This window comes from Drosophila tropicalis, unplaced genomic scaffold (genome assembly GCF_018151085.1).
Source record: "Drosophila tropicalis isolate 14030-0801.00 unplaced genomic scaffold, ASM1815108v1 contig_393, whole genome shotgun sequence".
Lineage (NCBI taxonomy): Eukaryota > Metazoa > Arthropoda > Insecta > Diptera > Drosophilidae > Drosophila > Drosophila tropicalis.
Window position 1 is genome coordinate 3461522 of NW_027172855.1, and position 25826 is coordinate 3487347.

The 25826-nt window shown below is 33.0% G+C and overlaps 1 protein-coding gene across 1 annotated transcript in view; it reads left to right on the forward strand.

Moving 5' to 3' along the window:
- elB (elbow B) overlaps positions 1-25826 on the forward strand; it is a 30968-nt gene that overhangs the window by 3374 nt on the left and 1768 nt on the right. The window contains exon 2 of the mRNA XM_068284420.1: positions 24087-24921. Within this exon, the coding sequence (XP_068140521.1) occupies positions 24087-24921 (835 nt within the window). The remainder of the gene's footprint in view (positions 1-24086; positions 24922-25826) is intronic.

Consider the following 25826-nt stretch of genomic DNA (forward strand, 5'->3'; position numbering starts at 1 on the left):
AAATGTTTGTTTCTCTAGTTAGACAATGGCTAATAGAAGGAGTCTAAGGAGTAAAGAAAAGTTGTTTCTGAAATGAATGAACTAATAAATTTTATAGATTTTTTAAGATTGGATCAGGTTCAGAGTTATTGTATCTAAAGCTTGTCATCTTTAATATATTTGTTGTTTACACTTTTGTCTTCTCCGCATGAGTGACTAACCTTTTTTTTATATATTTATATTTGTATTTCATTTCCATTTAACCCTCTCTTGTGGTTTGAATATCTATAAATTATTCAATGATTAATGACATCTGCTCATAATTAATTATAATAAAATCGAATAAACTAAGCTTGACAGCTGTCAGTGTCATCATTTGTGTTGCTTATTTTACTTATGCATGTTCCTTGTGGCGCCCTGACAGCCAAATGCCCGCAAATGTGAAACCAAAACACGAAACTAAAAAATTTACTGTTGATAATTTACTGTCACATTGGATGAAAAATTATTTGAAAAGTGTGCAAAACTGACACCTAAATTGAGCTAAGCTGAGACCTAAGATCTGTGTTGGGTAATAACTCAAAAAAAAAAAACAACAACAACGACGCTGAACGTGAAAGTCAAATCTCCAGTCCAGTCAAGTTAAAATGACAGACGAGCACTGACAGAAAAAAATTTATACAGTTATTTGCTATTATTGTGTGCGGACTAGTGTATACTCTTTAATGTATGAAAACTAACATTCCTAGAGTTTAAATCAGATAAATCTATGGGAAACCATGTACTAATCTGAAATTAAAATACTATTTAATGTTTTCTTTTATAGAAGGATTGTCAACCAACATGTTTTATATAAAAAACTTAGATATTTCAAAAATAGTTTCCGGTCAAATAGACCTACTCTAACACTACTCCAAATATAACTTATTACATCAGAATAAGTATGAAAAGTGTTGAAAAACATAATTGAATTCAAATTTAACTCACACATTGAAATGTGATTCTTGAACAGTGTTGAAAAGCGCAATTGAAAGCAAAATACAAGAACTCAAAGGGGTTTACTCTAAATAGAAATTAGGAGAAGGAAATTAACGAGAATTTGGAGTTTCTTCTTTTTAACGACATTATTAAAACCATCATCGGAGATAACGGGAAAATTATACCCCAACAAGCATGATATCTACAGGGTATGATAAAAAGGATTGAATAAAGTGCAAATGTCAGATGACCGCAAACATCATTAATATAATTAAATGTGTCAGTCAAGCAGCCATTTATGTAGTCGGACATTCATTTCACGTTAACCACACGTTGCCATCACTTTCAGGCCAACACCAGCAACAACAACAACTACAGTTGAAGTTCCAGCAATTCGAACAGTTCCAGCCTCTCAACTACTCAGTTGGCAGTTAAAGTGTGCGCTTGACATAACGGCTCTGTCTCAGGCTGACCCCCTTCTGTGTCTCTCACTCTCTATCTCTCTTTCTCACTCGCCTACCTAGCCAAGCCAGGTCCACGCTCTTTTTGCAGTATTTCTCATTCAGTATCTCTCTGTTGCCCTATACTCTATCTACTTCTTTCCCTGTATATGTCAGCTTTTGTGTTTGCGTGTGGCTCTAATTAAAGTGTCATCAACAGCACAAATACCACAACAGCAACAACAGCAACAACAACAACAGCCAAGAGTAACTCCAACAACACCAATGAGTAGAGTTGTTCAGCATGTTTGTGATAAATTGCCATGTCTAGAGCTGTCATGTTAATTTTTTGTGCACACACAAATAATAGTTGGTTGTTTGTTGGTTTTGTTTTTGTTTTTTTTTTTTTTTTTTTTTAGTTGGTCTTAAAAGTGTTAATTAATTCTTGGAATATTTTCAATTTGTTAAGCAACAAAAGTTTTGAAAGGGAAATACCCAAAATGAAAGGGGGCAAAAAGAGAGCGTTACGTTAATTGAAAGTCTGATGCAATAAATAACAGATCTACAGCTTTACACTAACAGTTATGTGTAAAAAAGGCGTTAAGAGGGTCAAGATATTTTACAACAAATGTAAAGAAGCCCTTGAACCTTAGAATTTTAAACTTGTATTCATTGTTGGCAATATTATTAATTTGCCAATAGAAAGTAATGAGATAAACCAAATGGGAAAGCCAGGTCTCATACATGACAAGTCCTCTCTGTGGTTTTGGCTGAATTCAATAAGTTATAGTGTTTTGATGTGAAAGATTTTAGAATATGTGCTACTTGCATCAATGAATAGCTTGAATACCAAGTTTGATACTTATAGCTCCTAAACTATAGAACCAATTTATATAGAAACAGACAGAACCACACCAAAAAGCTTTCATTTTGCCTAATAATAACAAAGAAGTTAAATTTTTAACTTTTGGTTACAATCAGAATACAGAATCACTGAAAAAGAGTTACTCCTTTCTCGGAATATAGAATTCACTTCTATGATCTCTGTTTCCTGGCAAGGAACATGACATTTTTTGTTGTTAATCTTATCTATAATCGAATAACTCGAATGAATATGGATCTTGAATCAATTTGCCCATTAAAGTGCGTTTCATAGATTTAGCTTATCTTAGCATTTAATCAAAAGATATGAAATCGATTAAGTGCAGACTCAAAAATAAACCAACCAACCATATAAGCCAAAAATATGTCAACAATTGGCATTCATTAAGAAATTTATTGCCCTTTTTACGGCATCATCATAAATTTAACGAGCCAATTTTGTTAATAAGCAACTATAAATACAATGAACATTGTTTTTTTTTCCACTCTTTTTTTTTTTGTAGTTTGCTTTGTTTCTTTCAAAAAAAAAAGGCAAAACAAAAGTAAAATTAAACAGAAACAGCATTTATCACTTAAATTGTTGGCCCCATCAATTTGTGCGCCATTGACGCCTAGACAGAGACTTCCAATACTTATTCCCATTCCAAATCCCCCTGATCCAGCTACTATAGTAAATGCTTACGTCTGTACAAATTGAATGAGTGAAACTCAATGAATTCATTTAAATGCACGCGAGGCACTAACTATGATAATGAATTGCAATTCGCTCGCTTTAACCGCAAAATAATAACCAGTTTTTAGAGGCATTATGGCGAAAAAAAAAACACAGAAAAAAGATATATATGTATATGTATAGACAGAAATGGAGAAAAAAATTACAAATTATGGCCCACGATAATCGCACTCTGTGTGCGAATTGAGTCGCTCGCTCGGACGGTAGGGAGGGAGGGGGTTTAACACAACAAAACAGCAAAACCAATAATCATAAAAAGCCCCAACAAATTAACCAATAAATTAATATAGAAGTAATCATATTAATGTGCAAACTGATAAATGTCAATTGGCATTGATGGAAATGATGGGTGGATCAAAAGCCAAATAGAAATGGAAGGGCAACAAAAGAGATATGAAATAATTTTCGATGATTAATTCTCAGAAGTGATTCATAGTTTTAGTATTACCAATTTGCATACTAAAAATTTGGAAAGCTCTAAAGCTAGCCAAATATCTAAGACCAAGGATTTTTTGATTTACAAATTCGGTTCCTTGAAAGTCGTTCTCTTGCAAACCTAAGTAAATAACTATATTTAATACAAGCTTATATTTAGTTTATTAATAATTTATGTATCAAATTAAAAGCTTTCTAAAGCTAATGCCATTAAATAGCCTAATGAACGAAAAGAATCAAAAAGTCCCCAGAAGTAAAACCCATGCTTAAAGCCACGTGATAGTTAAATTTCATTTGGTTAGGTATGCGGTTCGATTTTCCCCAAATGTATTTTAAAGCCCACATATGAATATTATCACCAAAAGACCTGAGACCCATAATTCTATAAAAAAAAAGCCTCCCAGACATTTTGCTTGACCATTTCCGAGCTGTTGCCTAATACTTTGGTAATCTCTTAAAAATTAAATGGCTTTCAAATGGTATCAATCATTAAGTTGACCATATGAGTGATTGCCATGAAATGCTATATAAATACTAAGCACACACACACAAATAAGATCATGACCAAAAATGCCCCAGATCAATAATTGGCAGACGACTTTAGTGATACCCTACAAAATAATAAGGGAATATGAGTTATAGCTTTAGAAATGTTTCGTAACTTTATATCAAAAGTTCATTAGGTCTTTATAATTCATCTGGACCATCTAGACAATGGTATCTCACCTCCTTCTCCATATATAATAGTTTTACCTTGCCAAACAGGAGAAAGCTGAACCTCATAGATAATGTTATGATATCTTTCAATAGTAATAACAAGTTAACCATCTTGACACTGATTTTTAATATTTTTTTTGGTAAATCAACACACAAAATTTCACAGTTTGAAAGAGCTTTATATACCTATTTGTTTAAGCCATGTCTCCAGGGTATCATTTGGGCCCAAATACATATACATATACACAATAAAAGAAAAGCAACAACATTTGACACTAAATGCACACAAATTGCTTTTGAAGCCCCAGCAAATTTCAAAAGAAGCCACAAAGCCACACACACAAAAAGGCAAAGCTCTACGTGTTTATGTGGCGACCATTGTCTGCCCCATCTCCACCAGCAACACCACCACCACCAACACTCCTCCCACCCCTCTAACCAATCCAGAGACTATTCTTCTCGCCTCTGGTCGCCACTCCATTTTCAGTAAAATGTAATAATGATAAGCTTACAAAGCGGTCAAATGGGCAACAACTGGCGCCATGTGGCCTTTTCATGGTTGATTTTTAGTTGTTTGATTCTTATTTCGGTTTTCGGTTTTTTGTTGCTGCTGCCTTTCAATCAAAGACAAACAAATAAACAATCAATCTCAATCACATCAATTATGCGTTGAAACAACTTTTGAGCTGTCCAAAAGCGGTCTTATCAAATTTATTATTGAGGCTATTGTTGTTGTTTTGGGTTTCGGTTCCGCAGTTTGGTTTTTAGAGGCGACACTTTATGTGGTTTTCCCACATACAAACAAAAAAAAAAAAACTTAAATATATATTTATTATATGTATATTCTACAGCGATGCTAATCATTTTAATTGGCGCCACTTGAGCTTGTGTCTGATTGCCGGCCATTCATTTAGTTGGTTTTCGAGAGACATTCCATTTGGAAAGCGTTTCAAATTACTCTTCGTGGCCTGGCCCAGTCCAGCCCGGGCCCGGACCCGGTTGCAAGCAAAACCAAAGCCAAAAGTGAAAGTGAGCAATGCGGGCAAAGTGGCAGGCGTCAGGCGACAGCCGGCAATCCACTTTCAAAAACCGATTACGATAAGAAAATTGTACTCCAAAAACACGTTGAAGACGAAATAGGGCTATAAATTAATGCAATCGCCATACAATGCAACCGATTTTTATAAGATACACAAAATGTTGTTTATATATTAATATTTTTAAATCATTTCAGTATTGAAAGTTACTAAACTGTATTTAATTTCAACTATTTAGATTCAAAGGGTGAGGCAAATAATCAGGGATTTTGTTTTTATTTAAATTTATAGGGAGGATTTTCGTCTGTTCATCCTGATTCCACACACAAATTCAGTATTTAGTTGGTATTTTCAACTTTCAAAGGATTCTTTTGTCATAATATTGTTTCAAGATTGTATGGGCTCTCGAATATATCCTAATAATTCCTAAATTTCAAGATAATTTCCATTGATTGAGACAAATCAGCGGATTGTGACTAAAATCTAAAAGTTTTTTAAGTGGCATCAAAATCTTGGTAAATTTGGCCGTCTATGTGCATCAATCATATTTTAATAAGTATCTTAAAGTTAGATTAAAATTAGTTAGTTTTTAGAATAGATTTTTTTTTTTTATAAAAGGAAACGCAGTAAGACTAGTTCTAGTATCTAACTCTTTTCTAGTTCCTAGAAGCCTATTGAAATAATCACTTGAAATATTTTTAGTTAGTTTTCTCTCTAAAGATGGGTCTATGTCATATGACTTCTTGAAGAAGGAAAGATAAAACAAACTATAGCCAAATTTTGTCATTATTTAGAAATTGGCTATGGAAATTTTGAAGTCAAAAGTAGTTTAGCCTATTGATTCGTAAACAAAGTTCTTGAAACAACATTCAGTTTAACTTTAATATATGCTTAAAGTCTTTGAAAACAATCAAAATTGTTTGCCATCTTTAGTTATTAATTTTCAACATTTACATTTGATTTGAGCCTGTCAGCAGCATGTCCCTGCTTTAGTCTGCCTTCATGCCAAATGTTTTTCTTGTTTGGCATGTGACATGACATTCATGTCATTTTCGTAAAACAACAACTCTGACATAGTCTTTAATTTGTTTTATTTTTATTTGCGTTAACCTTGCGAATTTTTTTTCGTATGTATACATATGTATGTACCGACTTTTTCTCTTTTATTTTTTCCTTTTTTTTTTTTTTTTGTTTTTTCCTTGAAGTGTCACACAACGTAGTGTCAGTTGAGTTCAAAAAGTGTCAACGACAACAGCAAGAGCTAAAGATAGAGAGAGATAGGGTGATAGGGAGAGCGAGAGAGGGAAATTTGTAACCAACAAGCAATCAAAATGGTGTCACTTTGACATATGTCATTTTGTATTTAAATGAACTTTTACTGTCAAAAAATTGTTTCCCCCATTTTCTTTGTAATAGATTTCTAAATTTTTCATCATTTTGTCTTTGGTTTTTTTTCGTTTGGCCCAGAGAAATTGAAGAAGCGAAACAATTTTGTGTCAAGTGACAGTTGGATTTCGGTTACGAAATAAATGTTGAACAAAAGGTTTACTAAAGGTTTTTGAATTATAAACAATTTCCTGCACAATAATGAAAATGGAAAGTATAATTTTGAAACTGAAAGAAATGTTTCAAAAATAAGGTATTTAGATGGAAATGTATATCCAAAGAACAATAAATCTCTTTCAAGATTTTCTTCTTCCGGTTTTTTTTTTCGTTTTTTGATTTGCTCTCACACTGTAAAAGTGAAAATGCATTTTTCACACACACACACACACAATGCAAGTTGTGGTGCACATCTCACGCCTTTGCCATTTTCCCAAGCTCACGTTATCACGTGTTAAATATCAAGCGAACAAAAGCTTTCCACACTTTTTGTGTGGGTAGTGGCATCATCATCAACAGAGGGCAAAGAATCGAAGGGAGTAATACCTTCTCCCCTCACACCCCACTCATCCCATCGCTCACCTCCAGTTTGCTTGCCTATTCAAATTAGCTGAACGCGGAGTGTTGCAAGTAAAATTTACCTTCTGCAATTCATTTATTCAGCTGTCTGTCTATTCGGCTTGTCGCCCTGTCATTTTGGCGTACTTTTGCGAAATTTGCTTATCGCGCACCCCGAAAAGCAGAAGGAAAAAAAATGGGAAACAGCGAAATATAAAAATCAACCCAAAAAGGGCGTTCGCGGTGCACACACATAAAAAACTTGTGGAGAGAATCTCTCAGTGTTGCCCCTCAGGTTGGGTTTACGTTGCATTCTGCTCGCGATATTTGCCTCTATTTGCATATTTTCGCATTTTATTATGCAGATAGACACTTCCCTAGTAGAGAGAGAGTGAGTTCGAAGAGCGAGAGCAGGAGAGGCGTCAGCACGTCACTCACTTACTGTTTTTGCATTTCTTTTTTTTGGGATAGACAGGCCAACTGAACTCACACACACACACACACATTGAGGAAAAAATGTATCTGTAAGATACGAATGAACAAAACAGAGAAAAAAAAAACAGCTGTGCAACACAAAACTGTCAGTTTTGCCAAGCCGAGGAGTGCTAAAATAGTGGTAGCTGTCTCTCTGTATGTCAGAGTTGACTTAAAATGAACGCTACAACAACAACAACCACAACAACAACACAGAGACTATAACACACAACAAATGCAAAAGAAATAATAAGTAGAAAGAAAGACAACAAAAAAGTGGAACAAAACGGAAGTGCAACAACAATTTGTATATATGCCAAAGCTAAGACTTGTGCTATCTCTTTGATCGTACAGTGAGTGATGGCTACAAGTGAAAGAGCTCAAGTTGAGATCAAATCAAATAGATGACCAATACACAAATTCATTTTCTATTAATAAAATTCTGGGAATATGAAGTATTTAGTAGCCAATTTGTGATATTTCACATTTACAAGTACATATATCAACATTAATCGGATTAGGAATGAATAGTTTTTAATTTTATAATTCCTTAAACCACTAAAAATTATGAATTTGTAATCGTTTTCAATTTTAAACAAATATGAAGTCGTTTCCAAATAGATCATTCAGCTTGGCTCTAAAATATCAACTAATAAATATTTCCGATTCATTGTATAATTCCAAAACGATTATGAAGTAAAGCCATTTGATGTTTGAAATTGTTATAGAAGCCAGTTCCTAGATCTTTTACTCATTCGCCAATTTTGTCTTTTTTTATATTAACTAAAAAGATAGTAGAAAGATCAGTTCAACTTTTTAAGTCTGCTTTTAACACACAAATTTCTTTTTCTTTATAAAATATCACCTTAAAGTCAAATGCGAGCTTGAAATCAATTTTAGTCAAAGAACTAAATAAGCTAATTAAAACACTCTTCTTTTAAGTTTTTACTAGTAAGTCCTTAGTACCTTTTCCTATAAAGTGCTTCGAATTTGTATAAGTTTTTCATTTGTATAGGCAATACAGACTGTAAATTATAAGCGGAAATTAAAAACAAATGTTTAGCAACTAAATGAACTCATTTAAACAAAACTTTTATTGAGATAACTTCAAGTCTTGCAAATCAACACGCAAAGCCTACAAAATGACTTAAAAGTCATGCCCATTTTCTTTTGAAAGAAGGAAAAAAAACAAGGAAAAATAAAAAGGGCAATACCCTTGAAAGTTCATATTTTATGAATTATCTTTGTTATGTCAGAGCTATCTATTTTTAGTGAGAATCATTTGACTTATGTCAAGGTCTATAATCATATTGATTGTATTAACCATGAACTAGTTTATAGCCTTATCCTACATATGCAAAGAGAAAATATTAACATTTTTAGACAAATATTAAGTATAAGCTTAAGAATCATCATATTTCTTCATTTATGACCGTTTGTTGAAGTCTAAAAGGTATATATATTATACCCTCTTGAAAAAATTGGCACAAAGTCATCAAAATCAGTTGAAAGCTTGAAACTTATTGAACCACGAAACTGTAAAGTGTGAGTTCTGATCCAGGATATTCCTCTAAAATTCGATAGTTCGAATCATTTTTTACGAAAACGAACGAAAATCTTAATTTATTAATTGAACGCATTTGAAAATATATTCTAGATCCATCCATATCCTTTTCATGACCTACATCCCAAAAATTACAGGATTCATATATGTAGATGACATTATTTTCGAGGCATGAATATGAGAGAAAGCTTATATAAATGCTTTTGATAGAATTGAATTATTTAATGAAAAGCAATGCATAAGTTTAAATCAAGGCAACAAGTAATCAAAAATTAGCTATTAGAACTTCTTGCCCTAAATAAGTTAAACGGAGTTCAGTCGACTAGTATTTTGATAAATATCTTTTCAGTGACTACAGAAAGTTATAAAATCTAATTTATTACTCAACTTATTAAAAACATGATGAATAATTGAAATTTATTGACCTCCTCAAATTATGTTGAAAAATGAATAAACCTTTGCGGCAAGAGTATAAAAAATAAATCAGTTTACCTCGACAGTGGGCCAGGCCAAGTCCGGCAGTCTGTTGCCAATGCTGACAACCGATGTCAACGCATGTGTAGACCAAGGGGCGCATAATTATAAATAACACATAATTAACGCGCAGCAAATGCAAATGACACCTTCGAACTGATTTCTTTCTCGCTTTTCTCTCCCCCACGCCCTCCGCACCGCACTCTCGTTTCCGTCTTCATTTCCATGTCTGCTCTGTTCTGTTTCTGGGCTGGCATTTTGACAGGCATTGGGATGAGGATGCCGGTTAGCCGGCCAATGGATTCTGCTGCAGCATTTTTGTCGTTGTTGCAATGCTGAAATTATAAAAGTGTCATGGGATTTATCTTATGTACACACGCAGCGACAGAAATCTTCTTCTAGCACTCACCGCAGAATTTCATTAACGTTGACAACTTGAAATGCTAATTATTGTCAAATTAATTTAGTCAGCTGTCAGCTTAAAGATTTTGCTGCTCGAAAATCAAAATGCAAACACCAAATACCAAAACGAAAAAAAAAAAGAATAAAATTAAATGCAAAATAATATAAAGTAAGAATTAATGAATGCCATGTATACATACATACACATACGACGAGTGGGCACAAGGCATCCAATCAGTTGACAGACTGACAGACACCTTCTTTTTTTTATTTTTTTTCTCTTCTTAATATATTTCTTGTTCAAATTATGCAAGGCAAGGCAATCGAGTAGCCGCATAAACGCAAATGACGGGTCATAATAAAGTGTATAAAATATTTCTTCTAATATGTGAATAAGATTTGTGGCGAAATTAATGTGGCGTTGAAAGCGAGAATATTAATATTGTGAGCCATTTTGTAGCCGGGAAAAAAAAGATAGAAAATGATAAATGTATTTTCGTAAAGTTTGTTGAAGCTAAAGATCGATAACTTTATCATAATTTTACTTTTTGTGAGAAGTAATAAAGCGAAACTAGTTGAAAAAGTATTACTCAGTTTTAGCTTCTTTTGAATTATAATGATTTTATGTATATGAATCAGAGCTAAACTTGATCTTATCTCTGTAAGTTGAATATACGAAGAATCATATCAAGTTATAAAAATTCTTTTTTTGTAGATAAGAGGAGCCAACAACAACTATATACCGAACAAAAAAACACTTACGAATATTTTCTACTTGGTATTCTCTTTTAATGATTGGGTCATAAGTTCATCTCCTCCCTAAGGGTTAACGTCAACATATAGAAGATGACATTAATATCGTTTACTTTTGAAACTTTCGAACTGAAGACAATCTCCAAAAGATGATTAAAATATATTGGATAGACTTAAAAGTAAAAACTTTGCCTATAAAGACCAAAAAGGTCTCAATATGGACATTAAGGGTTGTAAAATTGGAAAAACTTATAAGGTTAAGGCAACCTATAGGCTAGATTGTTGACAATAAATATTTTTACTTTTCTTTGGCTCTGTATTCGAGTACAAAACAGTTTATAAAGAAGGCTTGCACCGAGGAATTTTTAACTACAGGACATTGGGCAATATCTTCTTCATTTACAAAAAGTAACTTCAAAAACTGCTTATTGCATACCAAAGAGGACAAAGTTCCCCAAAATCTCAGACTCTCTTGGGCGTTCCTTATTAAGTAGTCTATATTTTATGCTTTTAGCGTGTCCTTATTTGTCTCTTTGTTCTCTTGACAAAGATATTACGAATCGACAAATGAGAACAATACTATATTCATTTTTATGTTTATTTGTTTGCTTACTTCATGTGCTAAGATACCTGTCTTAAGTAAGCGTTAAAATTGTTTGCCAACTCATATACACAAAAATGCTTAAGTAAATGAAAAAAAAAAATTATAATAATAATAAAAGGCCCAAACAATGAGCTACTTATTAATACATTAAATAACTCCACAGCTGCTTATTTAAATAATTTGTTTGTACATGGCTATATAAGTATTCTCTTTATGTGTTGGCCTTATAAAGACTTTGCCTCGTTTTTGTTTTTGTTTCGTGTGCCATAATATGCGAGGGAGGAGGAAGTGTAGTGCCCACAATTGACGCATACCCATTCAGTCTTGATGATGGCAGAGATGGCAGGTGACAGGCTAACATTGCGTATGATTGATAAACACGTTACACAGAGGAAAACAACAAAACGCACATACAGAAAACAGAAAACAGCAGCAGCAGCTGCTAAACTGAGTGCCCAACCTTGAGATGCTATGTCTTTCAAGTAAAAGCAAATATCGCATTTATTTTATTTAATTTTTTTCTCTCTCTCTGTCTCTTTTCCTTTTATTATTGTTTGTGTGTTGTTCTTGTAGCTTTGAGTGATGAGCCGCATAATGGAATATGCCAATTGGCGTTGACAAACACACAAACACACACACACAGGCACACACACAAAAGACGAGATGAAAAAATAACAAAAAATAAATTATCTGTAGTTATAAATGAAAACGGGAAATTGAAATAAGTGAGGGATGTGTTAAAGAAGGCATTGGCAATTAATTTACTCAAGGTTAATGAGGTTAATTACTTAAATGTTGCGTATACGCACTGTATGTTGATGGAAGGAGTGCCATTAGCATCGGTTAAAAACAAAAAACCAAAAAGTTTATTGCAATTTTATGTAGTCTTATTATATCTTGAGATGTCGAGATAATATTTTAGACATCTTTAAGGAAGACAATAAAAGTAAAGTAATAATTTTAAACTTTAAACTACACTGACTAATTATTCACCTCAACTTACTAGTTCTTGAGGTTATTAAAATAAAGCAAATTGCCATATCCGTTTGTGGAATCGGTGGGAAAAACCCAACTACCACTCGTTTTTATGGCCATTTCATATTTACTAATTTGACACACTTCATGCCACAGTAAAAACACACACAAAAACAGAAAAATTTGCCATGCAAATAAAGAAATAGTACATATCAAAGTAATTTGCACGAAAGTGCGGAATGCAGCGGCCAAAAACAACAAATGTTTGCATACAACGGCAACAACAACCAACATGTACATGAATAACAACCAAAGTACCAAAAAAAAAAGGCCAAATAACAACAATGGCAATAACAACTGCCAACTGACAACTAAATAGACACGTAATGTTGACAAAAGTCTGACATGAAATCTAACAGAGAAATAAGACACGAACCAACAACTGAGCCAAACTAAACCAAAATAGAGACCCCAGCCAAGTTTTCCAGGCAAAGTCACCAAAGCGCATTCACTCAGCCTACTCAGCGTGTATCTATATCTAATCATGGGCGTTCCACGGAAGGGGCTTGACTAATGGTTCGTACTTGTTTGTGGTGAGTGTTTTAGAAGACGTGTTTTAGTCAGAGAATAGCTTGATTATTTTTAGATTAGGTATTTACTTATTCTTTGATATCAAATACACATCTTCTTAATCACACGTATGCTTTTTGTTGTCTGTTTAGGTTATACTAAATTACCTTTAATCTCAGTGATAATTCATCAATAAGCTTATAACATACAATCGGGGCTATTGTAGAGGCTAAGTTTGAGTTATTAACCCTTAGTTTGTTGCAAAAAGGAAGCTGTGGGCAAATTCACCTGGTCGTCTTTATTTATCAATTTTGCGGGTGATTGGTTGAAATCATCGAAAATAATCGAATTTTTCATCGAAAATATAAGTTTATAAAAACTTATGATAATGAGAACTGATAGTGGATTGCCGATAATATCGATTTTACTGGTTTTACAGATTTAATTTTACTAAAAATAAAGTTATGGATCTGAATTTATTGATCAACTAAAATGCAAGCTATTACTGTAAGGGAAGAACTACCGAGTTCTTAGATGGGTCAACTGCTTCTTTAAAGTTAATTATTAACTCAAAGACAGCATAGAATAAAGACTTAACTACAGCAAAAAGTAAATAAACCTTCTGAATATACTGAATATTATATTACGGCAATGACAAAGTCCAAGAAATCACAAAAAAAAAACCTTTTACCATAACGCCGCCCATTCTGGATAAAAATAAAGGACTACATCCATGCTTTGATCCACCTCGTCTGCGTTTTGTCTCTACTGACTCAGTCTAGAGACTTCAAATGAAAGAAAGAGTGACACATGAAAATGGCATTAATGTGTCACTCAAAAGCACACACTCGAGCAACATTTACAGCAACAACAACAACAACAACATGCAACAGTGACAACAAAATGCAACTGTGACAATTGCAATGATATGGCTGACAGTTTTTAGTTGTCGCTGTTGTTATTGCAGTTGTTGTTGTTGTTGTTGTTGTTATTCTTGTTATTGTATTCAGAGCCTCATGCAACGTTTGCAATTGCAACATTGTCTAACGCCAAGTGCACTTCAGCTTTTGCCTCGTGTTTATTTGGCTATGTCTCTATGTTTGTGTGTGTGTGTGTGTGTGTGTGTGTGTGTTTGGTTGTGTCAAATTAAGTGGCAACTCTATGCCAAGCTAGAGATGGCCTCGGTTTTTGTTATTTTTTCTACCATTCATTCGCTTTAGCCCTCTTCCCTCATGAACCCCCGCCACAGCACACTCGTCCTCCACACACACACACACACAAGTTGTATGATATTTACTTTTGGTCTGAGTTTGACAGTCAAATGACGCTGTCACTTGTCAATATGACAAGTGTCAGTTTTGCAGCAGTTGACAGTTAATGTGACAGCGTTTTGTGTTTTGTGTGCGCCGGCTTGAAAATAAACTAACAGGCATATTGGATTGCAATTTGTGGTTTTTGGTGTTTTTTCCCCCATTTTTTTTGTTTTTGTTTGACATGTGCATTTGATCAAAAGAGGGCAAAGTATTCAATGAAAGTTTCTACAATTTGAAACCTACTAAAACACTTGCAAAACTCGGGCAGGGTCCACTGTCTAGTCCAATAATATCAGATGACGTTTGGAAGACTAAATTTTTAAGTTCCATTAAGTCAAAATATATACGAATTTTCGATTCATTTATTTAAACAAAAGTTAGGGAAAGAAATGGAACTTTTTTATGCCAAATTCTATTAAGTGAAAGAACTTATATATCTTCATTGTTATTCTAAGAACAATTTCTTAAATATTCTGTGTTTTTAAAAACAATTTTTTTTCTCTAAAAGTTTAATCTAAATAGTCTAATTAGTTAACGAGGTCACCAAAACCATTTAATTATCTCTAATCTTGAATGAATCTCATATTAATTTAAAAACAGGAAAAAATTGCAAAGAAAAAAGACCCCCCATTAGTGGATTTCGAAATATTATCAATTTAGGTTTTCCATTTCGATATCATATTTCTTTTTATTTTATTGCTGTCATGTTTTTTGCCAAAGGTATAGAAAAATGTGTCAAATAAAACAAAAAACAATCACACAAAGAGAAAACATAGACGAACAAATATTGTTTGCCCCTAAACGAGAAAAAAAAAAAAAAAAAATAACTAACAACTTGTCGACGAGTCAACAAAAAAAAAAATTATATACATATAAGTTGTTTTTTTTTCGCATTTATTTATTTGTGACATGAAAACAATTTTCCCACTTCTTTTGTGTGAAAAAGAAATGAAAACAAAAAGCGAAATCGAAACTCAAATTTGCCAATGAATCAAACCCTAGAAAAGACAAAAAAAAAAGAATTTAGCCTCGTTAGTAATAAAACGTTTTCATGCAAACTAAGCAAATTTATTAAAACCTCAAAGAAGGCAAAAAAAAAAAAAGGTGTTAACAGCTAAGAAAAAGATCATATACATAATAAATACATATACCATAACAACAGTGTGAAAAGCAAAGAGGAACTGTCGGCTTTTAAATACCCTACGGTATCAGTAGGTATGAGGTTAGAAAGAGGTTCCATTAAATTAATGGTAATCAAAGATTTTCTTCAGTTTTCAATTTGTTTTTAAAAGTAATTTTCAATTGAGAATTAAGATTAATATATCTGAACAGTTTGGTTTGGCAACAAGAAGACATATGTATTTGAAAATGTATGAGAAAATAGACATTATTCCAAGACGAGATCATCTGATGAGTTTCTCTTTTTAAATGTTGTTATTGAAATAAGTTTTCTAAAAATGAAACTAGACTTTAAAATATTTTAGTACTTCTTTTTGAGAACCTTTCTGAACACAATCTATATTAAATTTAAAATTTTCTTAGTCATATTCAAGTAAATTGATTCTAGGGTATCAAAGTAAAAGACAAAACGGAATATTTTGCCAAGTCTGCATAAAGTTTTATACAATTTTTATCGCTTATTTTATAATTCCCCTGCGGCAAAAACTGGAAAAGCGCCTTAAGGTTTCTTCTTACTTATTTTTTTTTTTTTTTGGTTGGCTGCTTGGTTATGGTTAAAAGGAAGTAGGTCTGGTTGGCTTATGCAAAGCGACAACTACACCAACCAACGACTACGACGACGTCGACGACAACGATATGAATGGCGGTGAACGGCGGCACACAATTTCCGCTTTTTATGCTTATCCTGTAATTCATATTTATAGCAGCTATTTTTGTATCGTAATGCTTTGGGAGCAGGGAAAGCTTCCTGGGCGGCTAAGGAAAATGTTTTGAAAATTGCATTCCACATACATACATATATGTATGGGAAGCTGAATTTCATTATAGATAAATTTTATTGCTACATAAATCATTTGGTTAATACATACACATAAGTGTATATTATATGCATTTTAACCTTGGTTTCACTTACTTTTATTGACTGGAGAAAGGGTATTTGAGAACATGGAATTGCAAGCCGACATAGTCCTAGCAATTACCTTTGCATGGGTAATTCTTCTAACTCATCGTTGACGTGACTTGGTTTAAAAAAAAAAAGAGGTAATTTCTGTGACCCTATTATCTCTATATATCATTCATCCGCCTTTATAGTATCGACCAATTGCTTGGTTGGCAAAACATTTTAAATGGGTAAATAAATCATTTCCAAGAAAAGTTGTAACCAATAATTGGTAATTGAATTATTAAATGTGTTTGGATTGAAGAAAGTCATCAATTTGCTGGTTTTTCTATTCAACATTGTGTGGTGTTGGCTTATGCAATCTTCAAAAGGCTTAAATGGTTCTTATAAAGTCATCAAAGGAAACACGTGGACAAATTTCCTTTGAATAGTTTTTGTAACTTGTTTGAAATATTAGTATAAAAACAAATTAAATTGAACTATGATGACTCAGATGACTCAACTGAAAGCAAAATGTGCTAATTTCCCTTTACCAAGTGCAGATAACTTTTTTTCAAATATGCAAATGAAAAGTTGGTTTTTTTCTTCTTTGAAATCCTGAGTAAGCATTTATCACCATCAACTTGAGTTTTATTTGCACAACACTTTGTCTCTATTTATTGTCCAGGTGTCAAAAACACAACAAAAAAAAAAAACGCAAATGGCTTAAACAATTTTATGGAGGGCCAAATGTGTCATATTGAATGTAGCGGCTTTCCTTTTAGTTTTCTTTCGTTTATATGGTAATAATAATGGCCCAAGTAGTTGCCGTTGCCGTTGCCTGTCTTTAATTTTGATAGGGCCCCCACTCAACATTGACACATCAACACGTCTCCAGAGTCATCGACACACATTGGGCCAAAGTATGATAAACAACAAATAAATATATATACATACATATGTATACACACTTGAAACAATATTGAAGTCGTTTCTTTTCACTCTTCTCACTCGCTGTTCACCCTCAATTTATTAACATTTAGATAGACATTACTTGCATACATAAAAATTTATTAAACGAAAACCAAATGGAGGCACGCGAAGCGTACGCATTGACAGCATGAATCGTGAATATATATATGTGTATATATAAATAATAATTTAGTGTCTTTTGATCACACCAAACGCACTTGAAGGCCACTTGAAAAATCATACTTTATGTTAATATGACAAACAAAATGTTGAAATGTTGTTCAAAAACAATTAAAAGCAGTGGCTTAAAGATGAGTTCAGCAACAGAGTGAAAAGGGCAAGGGGGAAGGTGGGCTGCAAAGGGGTTGGGGAACAGACAGTTAGAGAGACACACCGCAAACAAGCCAAGATCAATTGAAAGCTTGATAATTGATGGGCTTTGCCAAAAGTCTTTGAAGTTAGGCCGAATAAACTCTCAAGTTTTTTAAATTTGTTGGAAATATATTAAAAAGAAATTGCCACCTAAATGTTGCCAGTCATCTATATAGCTTGGTTTATAGGCAATAAGTTAATAGGCCGGGTTTTTTTTGGATTAGGAAAATATGTCTGGGCATATATCATTTATTTTATATTGTCTGTGTGTTTTTATAATCGCCTGTTTATGTGTAAGAAAGCCATGAAGATAGTAAGCCATATTTCTAGCCAGTCATGTTGCCAGCTAGACATGTTGCTAGCCAGTTTGGATGTTGCTGCTTATCATTCTGTATGGGCTCAACTTTGTTGTGGTTAAAATCTAAAAAATCAAGATATGTCTAATTTCTTCATCTTTATTAAATTCTTGTCTAATTGTCGTCCAATTTTAATGAAATTGTTTAAAAATATAGCTACTGGTCATATAAATTAGGAAGTTAGTCTTTCTACCTGTTGAGTCTGAAGAATATATATGCTTTATATCATTTATTAACTACGTAATATAAAACGTATCAACAATTTGACAGCATTAAAGTTTATGGCCATTTCTAAATTAGTGGTAATTGAGTTAATAGAAATTATTGATCATAAAATTGGCCCAATAAACAATGACAAAGTTAATATATATACATATATTGTATATATGTATGTAGTTTGATTAGTTTATAGGCTCCAATTGAATGCTAATCAATCGAGGGCACTTGCACACAGTTTATTTTTTGTTACCCCCAAAAAAAAAAAAGGAAAAAATAAAAACACTGAAGATTGAAAATTACCCGATTGAAGTACACTATACAACAAAAGGCTAATGCCGACAAAAACAAAAAGGTTAAGTGGAAAAAATGCAGTCATATTCATAAGTGTGTAAATAAATGAAATGAATATTACCCACTCTTACAATTCAACTGAGCCATAAACTCGAAACATGGTTTTTTTTGCAATAAAATCCATTTCGCCGCATGCCATAAATTATGGCACCATAGTGTGGTGGTGGTGGTTGTGCTGGTGGTGCTGAGGAGAAACTGCGAAACTGAGGCAAGAGTTGAACGTCCATAACTCATCGCACCAAACTATTGTACAATGGCCCCAACTGAACACATTGAAAATAATGACGTACAGTTTGTATATATGTACATATATATATGAATCTCTCTCTTACTCACTCTCTCTCTCTCTCTTTCTTTCTCTGTCTGTCTTTCGCTCTCCCTTTCTCTCACAGTTTCTCTTGGAGTGTTTGTGTGTAATTACGCCCATGCCCAACTGGCGCAAGTCATAAACTACAAAATATTGAAGCTTTTATAACACTCAATGGGATGCCATAAATTATTATGATACTATTGTAAAAATGGCAAAATTTCTTATCGGTACTTAAGGGTACTTTTGATACCCTATATCGTCTTCTTTTTTCTTTTCGTATTTTCGGTTACTGCCAGCAATTCCATTCAGTTTGTAAGTGCGTAAAGAAATTTCAAATTATTTTATAGTTTCAGTTGTTTTCAGAAAGTAGTTTTTTTTTTAAACGGAAAAGGCAGTAAAATTTAAAAAAATAAAACTTACTTTTATTTGTTTAACAAAGTTAATGCAAAATGTGGCCAATTTTACAATTTGTCTCCTTTTTTTAATATATTAGCCAAGTTTAAACAATTTTGTTTAGCCAACAAATCTAATATTTAAAAAAAAAAAAAAAGTAATTAAATTGAATTATATTTAGTAATTGATATTTATTGTTCTTCATAAGATAGATTTGGAATGTGGACTTTCAACTAACTTTTCACCTTATTCTTAAAATTTTTAAATTATATTTCATTGGAAAAATGTGGAAAAAACCTCGATAGAATAGTTTTTAATGTCAAAAAAACAATATTTGAAAACTTACATGAAACATTTAAGTAGTTTGTCTAGGAATAACTTCTTAAGTCTTTTTTAATTTGCTTCAGAATAAGTACTGTTCTATACACTAATTAGTTTTTTAACCTGTGTCTTAAATTTGGATATGCAACATATAACCATATATCATATAATCGTATGAGACATCTTTTTATGTTCTCCGAAATTCAGACTTGGTTTGAAATCTAAGTTTTCTTTAATATGTTAAGGTATTTAAACAATATATTTTTTCTAGTTACTTGATTGACTTTTTGAAAAGTTACACACATGAGCACTCGTAGTCTGAAGATGTTATAGAAGTGCTTATAATATTAGAAATACTTTCGACTAAACCTCTGGAATTGAAGTATTATATGAAGAAACTAAAAGTTGCCTCTTTTGGTTTTGCGACTCATTCTACAATCCCTTAAGAGTCCATTCAAAAGCTCTTAAAAGTCCATTGAATATCTTTTAAGATCTATTGATCAGTGTGTAGGGAATCTTGAGGTACTTTTGCAGTCAATGCCTTGGGAGTTGAGACTATACGCAATTTATTATTTATTTGATTTGCTTAGGCGTATTGATGGGCCACTCCGTTAACACATTATTAACAACATTGCCACCCAGCATATACTGTATAAATATCGGCATATATAGTATATTCACACTCTGATTTGGTACCTTTTTTTCTGCAGACGCCTCGCCTCCCCTTCGCTCCGTTACCGCTCCTCATAGACTATCTCGACTTTTAGCACAATTATTAGTCATAATTTATTTTCTCTGTATATATTGATAAAGTTGACTGTATTGATTTTTTGTATTATGCCTAATACTCGTGCATAGTACGTGTCAGTCATTTTATGTGTATGTGTGTTTGTGATTTAGTTTATAAATATTGTGTGGGCGATAGATAACTGCGGGAAGGGTGCGCCGCCATATGGGGTTTGTTTAATTTATGATTGGACAATAGTTGTTATATTGAAGCTCCGTAAAATGTATATGTAGATATGCTCATATGTATTTATGTATGCCATATGAGAAGTACATGTACTTGTTCATCGTTAAGCACGTCAATTGACTTTGCTTGGGTGGGCAGCTAAATACAAAAACAAAAATTTAGTGCCTAACTAGGCCAAGTTGGGGTTAAGAGTAATTGTGTGAAATAAACTTCAATTTTATAGTAGCTTAATTAACAACAATGATTATTGAGTGCAGGCCATAAAATCGCCATTAACATTAATAAAATAAAAAATATAAAATATATGTACATGTATGTATGTATGTATATGAACCAAAATACAAAATGTAGTTATGACACTTAATTAGCCAGTGAATAATGTGCATATATAAAAATGAAAACAGGCATTCGACTTCCATTTTGCATCCGTTTACAAATTATGAATATTATGTTAATTAAAATGTTACACCTTGTGAAACGAATATCAACAACAACAACAATTACAACTACAACCACAAGTGAATAAGTTCGAATTGAAAGTGCTGTGATTCGTCATCGTAAAGGGTTAACCCTAAAGTTATGAACTTCATAAACTTGGTAACATGTTCAGAGAATTCAAGTTCCTTTATATTCAGCATGAGAAGTTGGTCTACAGATATGGATCAAGAATATATATCTCTTACTTAGTAGTTAACTCATATAATCTCAAAACTACAGAGTTGCCCCTCGCTGTGTTGGTGTGTGTGTGTGTATTTAGTTATGCCTTTTGCACAATCAAGTCACAGTTGCCTGTTAAATGCGGATAATTTAATTAGACACTTCAAAACTAAACACAGTCGCTTGTTCATGATTTACTTTACTCTGGCCGCATTTTGTAATTTTATTTCACTTTATTTTTTTTACAGTCTGTTAATTTGTTTTATTATTATTTTGCTGGTTTTTTTTTTTTTTTTTAAGGTGTGTAAGCTACGGAAGTTGGTCGTTTGTACGACTATCGGGTGAATGTGTGTTTGTGTGTGTCTGTGTGGGGCAGAGATGGGGGCTGTCTAGGGAAGGGCAAATGTCAAGTATACGCAGTGTGTGTTTACGACTTTTTTAATTTCATATAATTGTGGCAATGTTTTTTTTTCCCGATGTACTTGTAATTACTCATTCATTATATTGGTTTACCAAATAAAAATTAAAAAAAATTTGTTACTAAATGAAATCTTGTTTGGAAAGGCAGAGAGATATTTGCAAAATTGTATGGGAATGTTTTCGGGCTGCTTATATATAAATTCTTCTAAAGCCTTAGACAAAAATTGAATTTCAATTTAATTGTTACTAATGTGATTAAGTTAGTAATAATATTAAATGATATCATTTAGGAAGAACTAAAAACTTTTATGTAAATAATTCAATTAATTTGCACAACAATATTAATTTACTTAGTAGAATTTCTCATAAACAATATACAAAGCTGTCAGAATGATTAGATATTCCCAAAAATTTTGCGATTTAATTTAAACTTTAAACAGATATAATGACAATATTTAGTAGTGATTGAAATCATCAACGCTTCACGGCTGACATCAATATTTAAGTATTGCATGGTTGATGGGTATTTAACGCCTGTTGACTCATTGCAGCGACTTTTGTACTTTTAGTCAGCCCAACTACTTTAGTACATACAACATTCAACACATTTGTGTGATATTTGCTTTTTAAGTTAATAGATTTTATTTAAACTGAACTTTGGCAGTAAATTTACTGTATTATTTCTACGAATTTCTATGGATATAAAAACCAGTTGAAAAAAAGGTTCTTTTTTATAAATTCAGCTTATTTCTTACCAAATCGCAAATAAGTTTCTAGTTTAAACAAATTTTAGCCTAATCTAATCTTTATTTTCAATAGACACTCCTATCTATTCAAAAATCCAATCCAAGGTGAATTAGAGAGAATTTCTACCTATTATCTTTTTAGAAACTCAAAGAATTGTTTTGTCCCTTTATAATTTAATTCGCTGACTGCAAATTTCTATATACCTATATAGAGATAAGTTTATCATGATTGTATATGGGTTTAGGTTAATGATTTTAACAAAATGCTATGTTCGTGTTTGGATTAATATGTATGAATAGGTTTTCTTAACTAATTTTCCAACTTAAGTTTGTTTCTGCCTAATTCCTGAATCTTTCGTAGTTCGTTGTTCTTTAAGAAGCTTTATTCTTATTTATTATCAGTGTTTAAGAATAAACATCGCGTTCATCTGAAATGGCTTCACCAAATCAGATTGAACAAAGAAATAAACAAAAATAGCTGATACAGATTCATGGCAAAAACCAAACCAAACATGCGTCCACACTCTGTGGAAAAGCACTTAAGATTTAACAACGGCGCAATATCAAGTCGCCAATGCTGTGCATGATATAAACAAGCATTAATATAAACATTAGAGTAAGCATTTTTAAGACAATTGTCGCCTCTTAGAGTCTAAGAATTCTTTGATGTACACAAGACGTTTGTTAATAAAATCAGTTCTTATTTTGAATTCAACAGTGAAGTGGTGTTTTAGTTTGCGTGCTAAACTCTCTTCAATCAGTCTAAGCTTCTTCTACCTATATCAACTACAAAGACTAGTCAAATCTTCACCAGTTTATTGATTTATATTAGACTTAAAACCTTTCAGTTACTTATGTTCGTCTAATTTCATGTTTGTCTTCAGTAACTCAAGCTAAACTGTGTTTTCTTGTGTCACATAAAATCGATTTTTTAATATCTTTCAATCTAAAGTACATTTACTTTTTAAATGTAAAATTATATGTCTTTTGATAAATTCATATTTACAGACACTTAAAATATTATTCTCCCCTTAAACCTCATTCCCATCTCCTAATCTAATGCCACATTTTTTATTACAAGTTTCGTTTCTTCTTCCTTTTTTTTGGCGCCCCTCAAGCTAACTTGGCAGATTTTCTTCCCCCATTTTTTTAGAATGTCTTTAGCACCACATTGGCACAGCATAATAATATTTATGTATATTTTCCAACGTTTTATTTGGCTTATTTTATTTAATGGCCTCCCCCATAATACGTTTTTATATTGGTTTTTATTCGGTGGGGTGGCATAGAGGTCTGAGGTCGAGGGGTCGTTTGGATTATAAATACTGATTTATAATAATAACAAAGAGAAGAGGGAGGCATGAAAATTCTCTAGAGTATTTCAAGATCGTAAGAGTTGTTTGTGTAGTGTTTGCTGTTTTTTGTTTTTTTGGGTTGTGTCGCTTGCCCGATTACGATCAGACAAAAGCAACATTTTGCTTGAGGGTTTGGCTAAAAGTGTTTAAGAACACAAAGAAAAGACAATAAATGAGATGAGATCTTATCGTTGATATTGAATACAAGTCTGGCAACACACAAAATAACTTCAAAGCAAAACATTCATACCTACATATATACATATTTGTACGTAAGAATTCATTCTTTATTTTCTTCATCTCCTTTGCAGCTGGACAACAAAAGCAGTCCATTGGCGCTATTGGCGCAAACATGCAGCGCTATTGGGGCGGACACTGCAAATCCCAAATTGCTGGCGGCAAACATTGAAAAGGCCACAAAGCAAATGCAACCCAAGGGCGGTGGGAGCAACAGCAACAACAGCAGCAGCGGCAACAACTTGGCATTTGGTTTGGTGGCAACATCAACAGCAGAAAACGGACGCGATAAATCCTCACCGGTTAGTAGTCATTCATCCAGCGTTAGCACTGGCTCGGTGGAACAGCAACAATTGCCGCCGGCGCACAGTAAAACACCCAGCACCTTTAAGCCATACGAACCCAATAACAACAGCAACAGCAATAACAACAACAACAACAACAACAACAACAACGATTGCGGCGCCACAAATCTCACAAGCAATAACAGCCAACGGGTAAAGACTCCCAAATCGAATGGACAACGCTGTGATTCGAACCAAAGTGCCAGCTCACAGCGAGAATCACCCAGACGCACACCCACCTCATCCACGCTATCCACCTCAGCAGCAGCAACAGGAGCAGGAGCAGGAGCAATGGGTGTATCTGCTCAACTTAATGGCAGTCCTGGCCTGCCTGCATCAGCGTCCACACCAGGACGCAGCAATTCCAAAGAGTCAGCTGCAATGCATAGTCCAAGTGCAGCAGCAGCAGCAGCCGCCGCAGCAGCAGCTGCTGCAGTCAGTTCAAATCGCCTGCAGGAGGCCGCCGCATTGCAGGCAGCAAAGGAGGCTAGCTATGTGAAGGCTTTGCATGCGGCCAGCCAACAAGGACCCCCCTCGGCAGCAGCGGCATCCTATTATCCACCAGGTGAGGCCATGACCAAATTGAATTTATTAACATTTTCATTTCATTTAGAGCAATTTCAAATTAAATTTTAAAATTTCTGTTTCGAAAAACTATTTTAATTTCAAATAGTTTAAAATTTCTTGTTTAAGCAACGCAAAAAGACATGCGCACATATTTTCAATAAGTTTTGAATTGTTTCTAAGATTTGCTTCATGGTTTTCTAATTTAAATGTATATGCCAATGTAGATCCTAATGGGTTTTTTTCAAATTTATCCGGTTTAACCTAATCAATTAACGAAAATGATCATTTACTTTGATCACCTCCCGTCAAATTTTTAATAGAGTTAGATTAACATTCTTTCGCTTACTCTAAAATAAATAAATTTCACTCGGCGACTGCCCCTCATTATGTATATTAGTCTATATAGTTCAATCTTGATTCAAATCAATAATGATTGAAGCTATAACCTTTAAATGCTTACATTAAACTAGTCTCAAGCTGTTAACGATTTTAAGCAATAATCTTGTACTAAAGATATATAAAATTCAATGGACTTTCAATATAGTGAATGTTGGAACTGAAGACCAATCACAAGCGATACACATTTAAACTGAGTCTTTATTAGCGATTGATTAATTAAACTTGGACAAGAAAATACTTAATTTGTTAAGTGTTTAAAAGGAATTAACTAGAATGAAATATGAAATTGCTGACTAAATATGTTTAAAAGAAATTAATATGAAATGAAATGTGAAATTGTTGACTAAATACATTTAAACCATCTTAAAAACAAACATTGTCTATAATTGGCGACTTGAGGTCGAACCTCTAAGTAGGATTAAGTAATCCTTTCAAGTGAAAGGAGTCACTGAACAGGACCTACAGACCTTTTGTCTGTATAATTATAGTAAGAATCATCAAGCT